At 48.6% G+C, this 13,378-nt stretch overlaps 1 protein-coding gene across 2 annotated transcripts in view; it reads right to left on the reverse strand.

Moving 5' to 3' along the window:
* PLLP (plasmolipin) overlaps positions 1-13,378 on the reverse strand; it is a 36,204-nt gene that overhangs the window by 10,808 nt on the left and 12,018 nt on the right. The window contains exons 1-2 of one of the 2 annotated variants that reach the window (XM_084812145.1): positions 9,891-10,166; positions 3,944-4,117 (exon numbers count right to left, since the gene is read on the reverse strand). In XM_084812145.1, the coding sequence (XP_084668271.1) occupies positions 3,944-4,117; positions 9,891-9,983 (267 nt within the window). In that variant the 5' untranslated portion in view covers positions 9,984-10,166. Of the gene's footprint in view, positions 1-3,943; positions 4,118-9,890; positions 10,167-13,378 lie in introns of those variants that run through there. The other variant, XM_084812144.1, reaches the window with a different exon arrangement.

A 13,378-nucleotide genomic window follows, 5' to 3' on the forward strand; every position in this document is an offset into this window, starting at 1 on the left:
CTCCTTTCCCAATTTGGAACCAATCGGTTGTTCCATGTCTGGTTCTTACTGTTGCTTCTTGACCCTCGTACAGGTTTCTCAGGAGACAGGTAAGGTGGCCTGGTACTCCCATCACTTTAAGAATTTGCCACAGTTTGTTGTGATCCACACAATCAAAGGCTTTAGCGTAGTCAATGAAGCAGAAATAGACGTTCTTCTGGAATTCTCTTGCTTTCTCCATGATGCAGCGAATGTTGGTGATTTGATCTCTAGTTCCTCTGCCTCTTCGAAACCCAGCTTGTACTTCCGGTAGTTCTCGGTTCGCATACTGCTGAAGCCTAGCTTGTAGGATTTTGAGCATCACCTTGCTGGCATGTGAAATGAGCGCAATTGTGCGGTAGTTTGAACACTCTTTGGCGTTGCCCTTCTTTGGAATTGGAATGTAAACTGACCTTTTCCAGTCTTGCAGCCAGTGTTGAGTGTTCCAAATTTGTTGGCATATTGAGTGCAGCACTTTAACAGCATCATCTTTTAGGATTTTAAATAGCTCAGCTGGAATACTGTCATCTCCGCTAGCTTTGTTGTTACTAAAGGTTCCTAAGGCCCACTTGACTTCACTCTCAAGGATGTCCGGCTCCAGTTCAGTGACCGCACTATCATGGCTATCAGGGACATTCAGATCTTTCCTGTATAGTTCTTCTGTGTATTCTTGCCACCTCTTCTTAATCTCATCTGCTTCTGTGAGGTCCCTGCCTTCTTTGTCCTTTATCATGCCCGTCTTTGCACAAAACGTTCCCTTGAGATCTCCGATTTTCTTGAAGAGATCTCTAGTCTTTCCCATTCTGTTGTTTTCCTCAATTTCTTTGCATGGTTCATTTAAGAAGGCCTTCTTGTCTCTCCTTGCTATTCTCTGGAACTCTGCATTCAATTGGATATATCTTCCCCTTTCTCCCTTGCTTTTCGCTTCCCTTCTTTCCTCAGCTACTTGTAAAGCCTCACCAGACAGCCACTTTGCTTTCTTGCATTTCTTTTTCTTTGGGGTGGATTGAGTTGCTGCCTCCTGAACAATGTTACGGACCTCCGTCCATAGTTCCTCAGGCACTCTGTCTATCAGGTCTAATCCCTGAAATCTATTCCTCACCTCCACTGTATATTCATAAGGGATATGATTTAGATCATACCTGAATGGTTTAGTGGTTTTCCCTACGTTCTTCAATTTAAGCCGAAATTTTGCAACAGGAAGCTCATGATCTGAACCACAGTCAGCTCCAGGTCTTGTTTTTACGGACTGTATAGAGCTTCTCCATCTTTGGCTGCAAAATACATAATCAATCTGATTTCGATATTGACCATCTGGTGATGTCCATGTGTAGAGTCGTCTCTTGTGCTGTTGGAAAAGAGTGTTTGCTATGATCAGCGTGTTTTCTTGGCAAAACTCTATTAGCTTTTGTCCTGCTTCATTTTGTACACCAAGGCCATGCCTGCCTGTTATCCCGGTGATTTCTTGACTTCCTACTTTAGCATTCCAATCCCCTATGATGAAGAGGACATCTTTTTTTGGTGGTAGTTCTAGAAGGTGTTGTAGGTCTTCATAGATCAACCTCAGCTTCTTCGGCATCAGTGGTTGGGGCACAGACTTGAATTACTGTGATGTTGAATGGTTTGCCTTGGATTCGTATTGAGATCATTCTATCGTTTTTAAGATTGTACCCCAGTACAGCTTTTCCCACCCTTTTGTTGACTATGAGTGCTACTCCATTTCTTCTAAGGGATTCTTGCCCACAGTAGTAGATATGATAGTCACCTGAATTAAATTCACCCATGCCTGTCCATTTTCGTTCGCTGATTCCCAAGATGTCGATGTTCAATCTTGCCATCTCATGTTTGACCACCTCCAGCTTACCTTGATTCATTGATCTGACATTCCAGGTTCCTAAACAATATTGTTCTTTACAGCATCGGATTTTCTTTTCACCACCAGACACATCCACAGCTGAGTGTCCTTTCGGCTTTAGCCCAGCCGCTTCACTCTTTCTGGCGCTACTTGGAAATACCCTCTGCTCTTCCCCAGTAGTATATTGGCCACCTTCCGACCTGAGGGGCTCATCTTCCGGCGTCATATCTTTTAGCCTTGTGATACGTTCCATGGAGTTTTCTTGGCAAGAATACTGGAGTAGGTTGCCATTTCCTTCTCCAGTGGACTGCATTTTGTCAGAACTCTCTGCCATGACCTGTCCGTCTTGGGTGGCCCTGCATGGCATAGCTTATGGCTTCACTGAGTTATGCAAGCCCCTTCGCCACAGCAAGGCAGTGATCCATGAAGGGGATTAGGTACACTTACAGGGTGATAACAGTCATAAGAATATTTGAAAATCATGTATTTAATCTAGTTGGATTGCTAGTTTGCCCTATGTCACAAACTCAGGGTGGGTAAACATTAAACTCAACTGAGAAATGCAGGGTCATAAGTAAAATATTGTAACTCAGGAACCTAGGACGCTATCTTATACCACAGGCAAGAGTAACCGCTGGCCCAGTTCCAGCCTGCAGAGGGTTGGGCACCATGCCTCCTCCTCTAGCCTGGGGAGAGGAATCCCCAAGTTGACGTGGTTCGCATGTAACAACAGCCCATGGTTTAAACAACCTATGGGTTGTCATGCATGAGAGGAGAGAGTAGGCACACTGCCTCCTGCACACCCACCACTTCCACTTTTAAAGAGCAACCTACTAATGCCCCATTCGTAGGTTGTTAGTGTGACCTCTGAACCTGGACACTTTGGGTTGTTAGTGGATTAAATAACCCAAGGTTAACCTACGATTTGTTCTTAGGTCAACTTTGGGTTGTTTAACCCACAAATAACCCAAAGTGCCTGGGTTCAGACATCACACTAACAATCTACAAACAAGGCATTTGTAGGTGGTTTTGCAACCCAGAAGCAGCTTGCGTGCTCTGCACATCCCTGGCAAATCATGGCTTAATTAACCCCCAATTTGCCACTGAATGTTGCCGTTACATGCGAACAGCCCCATTATCGCTGATCAGAGATAAGGCGATTCACCAACAGGAGGGTGAGTGGCAGAGGGGAATTCCTTTGTTATCTACGATCAGAGAGCCAAGATAACAAAGTGATTCCCCTGCATTTGGCTGGAGCTTGCAGGACCAGGTCCTGCAAAGCCCAGTGGAGTCCCTTCCAGCACCTCTCACACAACAACTGTGAAGCAAGTGGTGCACGCAGGAGGCACCGGATTTGGTCAGTTCTTGCAGGTGCTATCTCCTGCAAGCCCCAAGTCACTTTCTCCATGCAGAGAGCACCACGGAGCTCTGTGCCTCTCTCTGCACAGAGTCAAGGCGGAGGGGGAAGAGCTGGCTCAATTAATGGGCAACCCCCCCCCCTTGACACTCACTTTGTGAGAGTGCCCACAGCACTCTCTCAAAATTCCAAATGTGCCTACTAACCCCTCAAAGTTGGGGAACCCTGGCCTAATGGTATACTGCCTGGGGGATTATGGAAGCTGCAGTCCAAGACATCTGGAAGGCACAAGGTTTGGAAAGCCTGTGTGTGAAAATGCCCTAAAGTAGCTTTTCCTGACTTGTAATTAATCGTAATTAATCACGCTGCTGTTCATTTTATTGTTTTTTTCTATTGCTGTTTATTTATTTATTTATTTATTTAATTTCTATACCGCCCAATAGCCGAAGCTCTCTGGGCGGCTCACAAAAATTAAAACCAAACAGCACACAATAAAACAATTTAAAACATATAGAACGTTAAAACCACAATATGTTATGGTAGCTGAAATTGTTTTAATAGCGTATCGGAAGCTGTGCTTTTAATATTGTTATATGTAAACACGGCGGGATTTTATTATATTAAGCGGTATATATGTATTAATAAATAAATAAAACACCAGTGCTTCCAAAACTAACAGAACAGGCCGTCTCTTCCCAGCCTTCAGTACTCACCACAATTGGCCAAGGGATCATGTAGAGCTTCATCTGAAGTTGAAAAAGGTACATCCCAAAAAGTATGACAGTCACCAACCAGAAAAATACAGCTACAAACATCACCCAGCCATAGGAAGGGTAGGGTTGGTAGTACGTGTCGGCAATGAGAGCCCACACCAAACAACCCAGCACCTGCACAAAAGGGAAAGAGAGAAACAGTGTTGACAGTGAGCCATTAACACATAGGTTCAGGGATCTATGTTCTCCAAGGATCTTTTAAGTCCATCTTTTTTCCTCCACACACAGTAACCATGCAGCCTTTACCTAGTTGTTGCACAAAGGATGTTGGATGTGTTATAAATAAATACAAATGCATAAACTGTAGGTTCAGCAATGCTTTCATAAGCTCGTATTCCCATGAGACCTCTGTCACAGCAAAAAAGCTTTTCACCTTTCCTGCCAAACCTTGGCCATAGCAAGTTAGTCTCACCCAAAACAAGAACGCTCATCTTCGTCCCATGTTAGTTATCCTTCCTATCCATTTTTCCCTGCTCGGTGCGGACTTCTTCACTGTGAGAGTTTAGACTGTAAACTCTTTGGGGCAGGGATCTTGCTTGTTATGTCGCTCTGTACATTTCCAGCACTGTATAAATCAGTGGTGCAGTGGTCAATTTGGAAGTGCAGGTGGACATCATGACAGTCCCCATAGCCACGCCCCCAAGGAGGGTCCAATATACAGGCAACTCTGTTGATCTCTGTGTGTGTGCGTGTCTGTGTACGTGTGCACACCCCCCACCAAAAGAGTGGGGTACCCAGTTTATTATGATCAGCTGACAGCCACAGAACAGTGAGCCAACAAAGGGCAGTGTAGTGGTTAGCATGCTGGGCTTTGGCTGGAGAGACCCAAGAATACATGAGAAAGGGAAAGGGAGAGACACAACATGTCCCCACAGCACACGACTACCAACTTAGTTTTTCCCAGCATTTTCTTTTCCCAGCTCCAGGAAAAAAGGTTGAATCTCAAAATCAACAAACCAGATATAGCAGTTTTTATCTCTGTCTTTAGTCAGCGTCAGGGTTCCCCTTATGACCTGGAACCCCTGGGAAACTCCTTAAGGATCTCTTGCCTCCTTAAGAGTCCAACCTTCCTTCTTTTACCTTCCCCTTTTTAGTAACCTGGAGCTTAGGCTGTAGACGTGGGGTGGTTGACACTCTAGACACAGGGTTTAACCACAACAGTTTACCAGTGAATTAAAGCAAGCAAATCTCAACTAAAGTCATTTACATAATAGAGCTGAGTGATACAAAAGGCCTTACAAGAAAATAAAAGTCGCAAAACTCAAGTTCCTTTACCCTAGCTGAACTTAGACTCTTCCAGGCTGCTTCTTCCTGCTCCTTCTTCAGGCTCTGATCTCCCTGACTCTGCTCTTTCCGCTCTGGTCTCCCTGACTCTTTTTATACCCTCCTCTTCCAAAACTGAAAGTACTGCTTCAAACCTGAAGAAATGAAACTTAACTGGGGAAATGAAAATGAAAGCTAACAAGGGAAATGAAACTACTCCTCTCAGGGACACCCCCTTCCAACAAAAACTCCAGGCCTCTAGGCCTGACTTTCTCCCTTTCCTTACCTCTGTAGGCCTCAAACCTTCACACGAGGTCTTCAGCAAAGTGAATTGGTCTTAATTTCCCGTTTGAGACCAAGCCACCCCAAATTACTTTGCGTCACAAGGATAGCTCACAACAATGCAGTGTTGCTGAGAAAGTCAGTTTCCCCCCAGCTAAGATTGAGCCTAAGTTCAGAGGGAAGTCGGAGGGGGCTGGCAGGTGATGTCATCACCCCTGCTAATCCAAACGTCTGGGCGCTTTGACCCTGCAAACACTGGCCCCGCTACACCACTGCTATAAATACCATACCCACACATTGCCTTGCGGCACAGGAACAGGACGCAAAGGAACCAGTGCAGCAATGGGACACCCAGGCTCCAGCCTTCACATCTCCCCTCCCCAGAAATCATGTGCCAGTGACCAAGCCACCTCTGTGGGGGGTCTGAGGGCAACGGCATGCTCTAAATTATGTCTGAAAGATTGAATCCAGAATATACATTCCCCTGCAGCCCAGAAGGGGAACGTTCTCACACAGAAATTATCGATTTGGACACTGTTATTGCTCTAACTGCACATCTCACTCCCCAAATTAGCCTTCTTCAACCCAGGGTCTGCCAGATGTGCTGGACTACAATTCCCATCATACTCAGCCAGCATGCCAAGATTCACGTTCCAAGCACATGCAACCGTAGTCCAACAGCCCTTTTTCACCCAGAAAAGCGACCTGGGCGGGGGGGGGCGGGGGGGGTGCAACTGCTCTGAATCACATCCTCCTGAAACAGCTGTTCTCATTTTAATTTGCTTTGAGGTTTTTTTATGAAAAGAAAGACGGTGAGGTGCAGCCCGCGCCACCCAAAACACGCATCGTCAGCTGGTACATTCCAGCATTAGGCTACTTCAGTCCAAGGGAAAACCACTCCGGAGGTGCACAGGGAGCAGACTGCTGTGGTTTCTCTGGGCTCTTTGCTACCAATGCACAGGTGTGCAGCAGCCGATCCGTCTGCCACTGTTTTGCCTCTGCTCCTAGCACTCCCTCGGGTATCTGTGCTTCCAGAACCTTTAAGTCGCCTCGTGGCATCGGTGTCCATGGTTACTCCTGCACCACGTTGGCATATCCCCACCCACCCAGAGAAATGTTGCACCTCCCCAGAGGCTTGGCGCCCGTTGTCTTTCCTGGCTCTGGGGCTCAGCCCACCCGTTGCTGCCTGAACGAAGGCCGCCGGCCCCTTGGGCCCCTGTGAAAAGCAAGCAATGTCTGCTCTGCTCGTCCGCCCACAGGGCACGCGAGAGCCGTTTCACGAGACTGAATACAAAAAAGAAGGGATATCAAAAAGCAAAACATGCATTACCATAAGCAAACTAGAAAAAGAAGCACCCATCTAAATTACAGCACTAAAACCAGCAAAGGGAAACTTTAGAACATTAAAAGCCGGGACACTGGAAAAGAGCGCAGTTCTCTCTCCATGAGCAGCTGGTGAGATGGCAGCAACCAAGAACAGAAACAGGGAAGGCCCAGGTTCAAATCTCATCTCAGCTATGCGCTCAGGGGGCGCTTCTCCACTTCCCACCAGCTGCAATGTGGGGGGAATCACACAGGACTGCTTCACAGGGTTGTTGTAAGGACTGCTGAGGTCATGTGTGTACCGTGCAGTGGTCAGGGTGTCCTGCTAGGACTGCCTGGACCCCCTACTCAGCCACAAAGCTCACTATGTGCCCTCAGGCCAGGCAGTATCTCTCAGCCCAACCAGGGAGGGGAAGGCTCTCAATGGCGACTAGTCCTGATGGCTCTCTGCCACCTCCAGTATCAGAGGCAGGATGCCTATGTACACCAGTTGCTGGGGAACATGGGTGGGAGGGTGCTGTTGTGCTCCTCTCCTGCCTGTGGGTTCCCCATGGGAAGCTGGTGGGCCGCTGTGCAAACAGAATGCTGGATTAGATGAACCCTTGGTCTGACCCAGCAGGGCTCTTCTTATGTTCCTACCTCACAGGGTTGTTGTCACAGTAAAACAGGGGGTGAACAGGGAGAGCAATGTATGCCTCGACACCCAGTACTTCATTACTGCTACACAGATTGGGAATTTTCATGCTGCAACCCAGTTCCTGCTCACGCCGACTAGAAACTCTTGCAGTGGGGCAAGAGACTTACCGGAGGGCCGGGGGTGAGGGGGTGGGCTTGAGCTGGCTACGTGCATCACTTCTGTTGTGAAACACACCACGCTTCTCCTCTTCCCCACACTGTTACATGGTTTGCAATTGCCTCTACGTTCCTGATAGGCCAGGGCAAACTAACAAAGAAAACCTGTTTGCCAACCCTGATCAGGAAGTACGTGCAGTTCCACATTTTGAGCTCAAATCATGGCACCATCAGGGCTACAGGAATACAACTGAGTTTGCTTCTGCTGCCCTGATTTACTTGGGAAGAAGCGCCGTTTTGTTGTAGAAAAAGGGAATATAGTTTTAAAGGAAAAATAATGAAGATGACCATCTGCAACAATGTACGTGCCCCACGGGCCGCCCTCTGACTCGAAGCTGCTTTTAAAAATAAAAAGGAGGAAAGGATGCTCGGGCAAGTAGTGTCAGCCCAGCGGGCCAGCCCAGGTCCTTACACCGGGCTTGTTTGCTGCTGCCCCTATCACCTGCTGCTTGGGGGGGGGGGGCAGTTGAAGCTCTACCTGCACCACTTGGCGCTCGCACTCACTCCCCCCCGCCAAACTGCCTACTACTGTTTCTCTCACAAACCTTCTGCCAAGCACTGATGTCAGACCCACCCCTGCAGGTGAGAAGGGCCTGTGTCCCAGTTGGGCCATTCCTGGCCCAGTCCTCCGAGGTAGGCTTGCGCCTCCTGCCTGCCCCTCTCTCTAGCTCCAGGTTCAAAAGCCTGTGACACGAGGGGCTCGATTCATTAAAATGCCACCGACGGAGGAGGGGAACGGTGCCATGGAAGCAGCTGTCCGGGCTCTTGATTTACCACCGGTGACTCTACAAAAGTCTTCATTGCTCACAGCCATGAAAGGGACGCTGTGCGGCCAAAAAGACATTGTTTGTCTCCAGCACAAACGCTCCGGCTCCCTCCTCTCGCTCCAGCCTGGACAATGCCTTCTTTTTTGTCCTCGGTTTCTAACCCACACAATAGGGCGGTTTTTTGTTTGGTTTTGTAATGTCAGTACAGAAGGCCAAAAGCACAATTGAGAAAAACTGCTCTTGGTTTAACCGGAGTGGGGGGACTACCGTGAGGGAGTGGCAGTTTTGCGGCACTGTTCGTGGCAAACGCTAAGGCATCGCTGGAGTTTTTAATAAGGGTGGGGGAGAGACAACATTCCCACTAAAGCCTGAAAGGCCTACTGACAGAGCCGGCCCTACCAGTAGGCAGGGTGAAGACCTGCATGCCACGCGGCTTGCTCTGTGCCCCCTAACCTAGCCAGCTGCCTTCGGCTGCAGTGGAAGACGCTGTCTCATCATCAGTGCTGAAGACAGACTTCTCTGCCAGTCCAGCCGAATTTTGTACACGGAATTGGAGGGGGCGCCATCCTGTTGCTCCTCAGGCCTTGAGGTGAAGAACAGGATGGGTCAGCCCTGCTACTCATAGATATATTCGAAGAGCATTTGTGGCAGCTGTTTTTTTAAAATAGTATCTCTTAAGAATTAGAGAGGTGATCCTAAAAAATAATCACAGATGATCTGAAACGTGGCGGCAGCGGAGTGATTGCTCACGGGGGGTTGGGGGCAGCTGAGTGGGGGACACGAGTTTATAGTAAGTCCACTCCCAAAACATGAGAACAAATCAGCAGATACAATAGGAAAAGCATATATTCAGGGCTCACTTCTGAATAAACAAAAACATCAAAGCAGAATAGAGGCCCAGTTTGGATATAAGATTTGTGGCCAGATGGGAATGACGGTCAGGTCTGTATGCTCTCCCCTCGTTGTCTCCCTTTGCACACCAGCTTCGGCACATCCATCCTGGTGAGCTCAAACCACAGTTCCCTGTTACATCCAAACAGGGGAACTGTGGTTTAAAGTCTGTTTACTAACCGGGATCTTAAGCCGTGCTGAAACCACATTCCAAAATTGCCTTTGGATGATCAAACAGGGGATCTTAACAAAGTTGTTTGTTTTAGACCGTAAGTGACAAAGGACCAAACCAGACGAGCGTGGGGTGGCTGGACACACGCTATCAACTGTAATATTCAAAGGAGCACTAGTCCACCCTCCCACCTTCCCTCCCTGCATTCCACTGCTTTGAAAAGTTTTCCCCAACACAGCTCCAATAGCTGGAACTGGAGCTGGAGGAAAACACTGTAAAGCAACAGAGCATGAGGGGCAGGTTTTGCTCCCTTCAAGGGTGGCCAAGTATGAATCACCTGAGAAAACTCCCTGGAAAAGACCCTGATGCTGGGAAAGACTGAAGGCAAAAGAAGAAGGGGACGGCAGAGGATGAGATGGCTGGATAGCATCACTGATGCAATGAATATGAACTTGAGCACCCTCCGGGAGAGAGCAGAGGACACGAAGGCCTGGCATGCTATGGTCCATGGGGTCACGAAGAGTCGGACACGACTTAACGACTGAACAACAACAACAATCACCCCAAAAAAGGAGAAAAGAGGACAGTGAATTGTATAAAATTTGCATATGCAGGTTTATTTATAAATCATTATTTTAATTTAAAGAAGAATACAGTACATCTCGCCATAGTGCGGAAGACAGTGACCAGGTGTGTCCGCCTGCTCAGCCCAGTGCCGATGCCAACTGTTACTGGGCAACAGTTCTTATGGTTCTTTGACCCGACTTGCATGTCACAGCAGCAATTCCTGGGTTGTTTAACCCAGGAATTGCAGGAACGAGCAGACCGTGCAAGCCATTTCCAATTTCAATTAATATTCCAGGAACAATAGTTCATCGTTGGGTTAACTCTGGGTTGTTAACTCTGGGAACCCAGAGGTTCCGGGTCTGCATGTCACGAAACAACCCAGGGCATTCCTGGGTTGTCAATTAACAGCAGAAATGACAAGCATGCAGCTCATGCACTCCACTCATCCACAATTCCTGGGTTAAACAACCAAATTGCCACCGTGACATGTGAAAAGGCCCTGTATCTTTAAATGGGAATTGGACAGGAGGGCCCTTCGAAGAGTAGACCGTCCTCAGTAAAAGACGACACATGGCCAACTGACTCCCATTCCCCACACACTCCTTTCATGGTTAAAAGTTAACCACCCAACCCCCACTTTATAGCTGAACTGGCAAGGCCATGTTTAGTAAACACACATTTCGTTTAGCCCTGCATGTGTCTAGGCAGTAGGCAGGCAAGCTAGTAGCTTTTATGAATTTGTATTTTCAGGGCTGTTTTAAAGCATTACAAAACCCTGCACAATCTCAGTGACCAGAGCAGTAATGGATGACGGTGAAAGATTTGGGGAAAATGATTCTCACACATAGTCAGCTGTCCTATCGCACTGCCTCCTTCATGGATGTTAACAGACAGGGAGGAGATGACATTGTCTACAACTGGAAGCCCTCCCATGTTTTCCCACCACTTCTTCCATTTTTTCTCTTACCACAGATAATCTGTTAAGAAAGAAATGACAGCATAGCTGCTGCACAATGCCCTCTTGTTGGTAGTGCTAGGAGCCCGTCCAGAAGCATACCCAGAATCCTGGCAGCTCTGTTGGTCCCACCAACAAGATATAGATGGTGTAAGTAAGGCAGTACCGTGACTGGATTAACTAACATTCAAAGTCCTGGAAACAGACTTTCGGGTTACACAGAACTCTTCTTCAAGCATCGATGCAGAAAGCAAAATCAGTTTTTCACTTAAGAAGATGTTACACAGACAGGCTTCCATTAACCTTGTATTGTTGAGGACTCTTCCACTCAAGGAACCGGTTGAATTTCTGCATGGACTGCAGTAGGCTTCCTGGTGCCTTCCAGATGTCTTGGACTTCAGCTCCCAGCATTCCTGACCATTGGACACGCTGGCTGGGGCTGATTGGAGTTGTAATCCAAAACTTCTGCAGGGACGCCCAGTGGAGGGAGGCTGGAATACAGCTTAGATCAGCCTTCCCCAATCTGGTGCCCTTAAAGTCCTAGCATCCCCCAGCCAGCCATGCTGGCTGGGAGATGCTGGGAGTTGTAGTCCAACACATCTAGAGGGTGCCAAATTGGGGAAAGCTGCATAGGTAATCTGCTGTTGTTCAAAGGAAACGATTTACATAATACGCCCCAGAAAAAGCAATGGAAAAACAAACCCAAACCATTTATTAAAAAAAGAAAGAAAATACCAACGTAAGTCATGGAACATACACTGCGCCAACCACTGGTCCATCCAGCTCAGGATTATCTTACTCTGACTGATGGCAGCTCTCTCCAAGGTGTCAAGCAAGGGTTTTGCCCACCCTGCTATCCACAATCGTTCCATCGAGGAGGCTGGGGAGCAAATCTGGGCCCTTCTGCACAGGCCCAGTGCCAGCAACAGCAGTGGAGTGATAAAATCTGGAGCACAGGTGCTCATCATGACAGCTCAGCTCAACTCAGAGGGCACAGCCTGGGCAGCTGCCAGGGCCCAAGCGACGTGCGGACATCAGGCACAGCATTTGGGGAAAGAGAAGGCAGTGGCTGCCTGTGCCACTCATCCAGAAGCAGCACTGCCAGCAGGGGACACATCCAGGGGGAGTGATTGGCAGCGGCAGGGCCCAAGGGACAGAGGCTGGAGGTGGGGTGGACGTATTGGCACTACGCCAAGGGTCCGCTCAACCTGGCGCCAGCCCTGCTCCTGCATGCAAAGCACATGCTCTGCATCGGAAGCTGCCTTATACTGTGTCAAGCCATTGGTCCATCTGGCCCTTACTGCCAACACTGACTGGCAGCAGCTCTCTAGGGCAGAGCTTTCCAAACTGTGTGTCGCGACACATTAGTGTGTCACCGGCAGTGTGTAGGTGTATCGCGTGAAAATTGTGCAGAAGGGCACCGCGGAGTTCCCTTACTCACATTTGCTTCGCTTGGTCCCTCCCCTGGAACTTCCTTAAAGCAGCTAATGTTAATGCAGCTTAGCTGCTAAGGCTTAGGTGCTTTAACATTAGCTGCTTTAGGATCATGTGGCGTCCTGATACAGGACGCACGTGATTGGCGGTGTTGGAGCAGTACGGCGAGGAGTGTGGTAACGCTGGCTGCACGAGGAGTGTGGAGAATTCCAAGTTAGCAGAGCAATTAGTCGAGCAATTTGCAATCAGCTCGGGCGAGAGGCTTCCCCACGTCCTCGGTGCGGCTGCAGGGCAGCGGGGCAGAACAACGGCCCGCTGGATGCCCCCAGAGCAGGGAGGGCTGCGCCAGGCAGGTGAGGAGGTTCGAGCCTGCGCTCCCCAGAAAGGTAGAGGAGCGGGGCGAAGAGAGGGGAAGGGAAGCACTGCCCTGGGAGCAGAGCTCAGCCGACACCGGCGCAGAGAAGTGGCAGCAGCCACCAGCCCTGCGTGGTTTCAGGCGTGCCCTTCGCGGACTTCTGCACCGCGCTGCCGCACGGCCAGGCCAAAGTAACACACAGGTGGAAACGCCACCTGGGACTGCACCGAGCGGGCCGTCCGCCATCTTGGCCAGTCGGAACGGAGCTCAGTTGATTTCTGCCATTTATTTTTATTTTTACTCTGCTGTAATTGTGGATTAACCACCCACTGGCAGTGTACCACCGGAGAGTGCTGGCACTGGACTCTGGATATAGGCATTGCAAATATTTACAGCAGTATAGCCTTGTAGTGAGACATATATATTTACACCATTTTTGTTGGACTTTTGCTTCTCTACTTCATGTGTTTTTACAGCTGAGCTCCTACCTGGACCTGGAAATGGTAAGTAGTTA

Source organism: Heloderma suspectum, chromosome 8 (assembly GCF_057233095.1).
Source record: "Heloderma suspectum isolate Gila_16-S chromosome 8, 16-S_ref, whole genome shotgun sequence".
NCBI classification, from domain to species: domain Eukaryota; kingdom Metazoa; phylum Chordata; class Lepidosauria; order Squamata; family Helodermatidae; genus Heloderma; species Heloderma suspectum.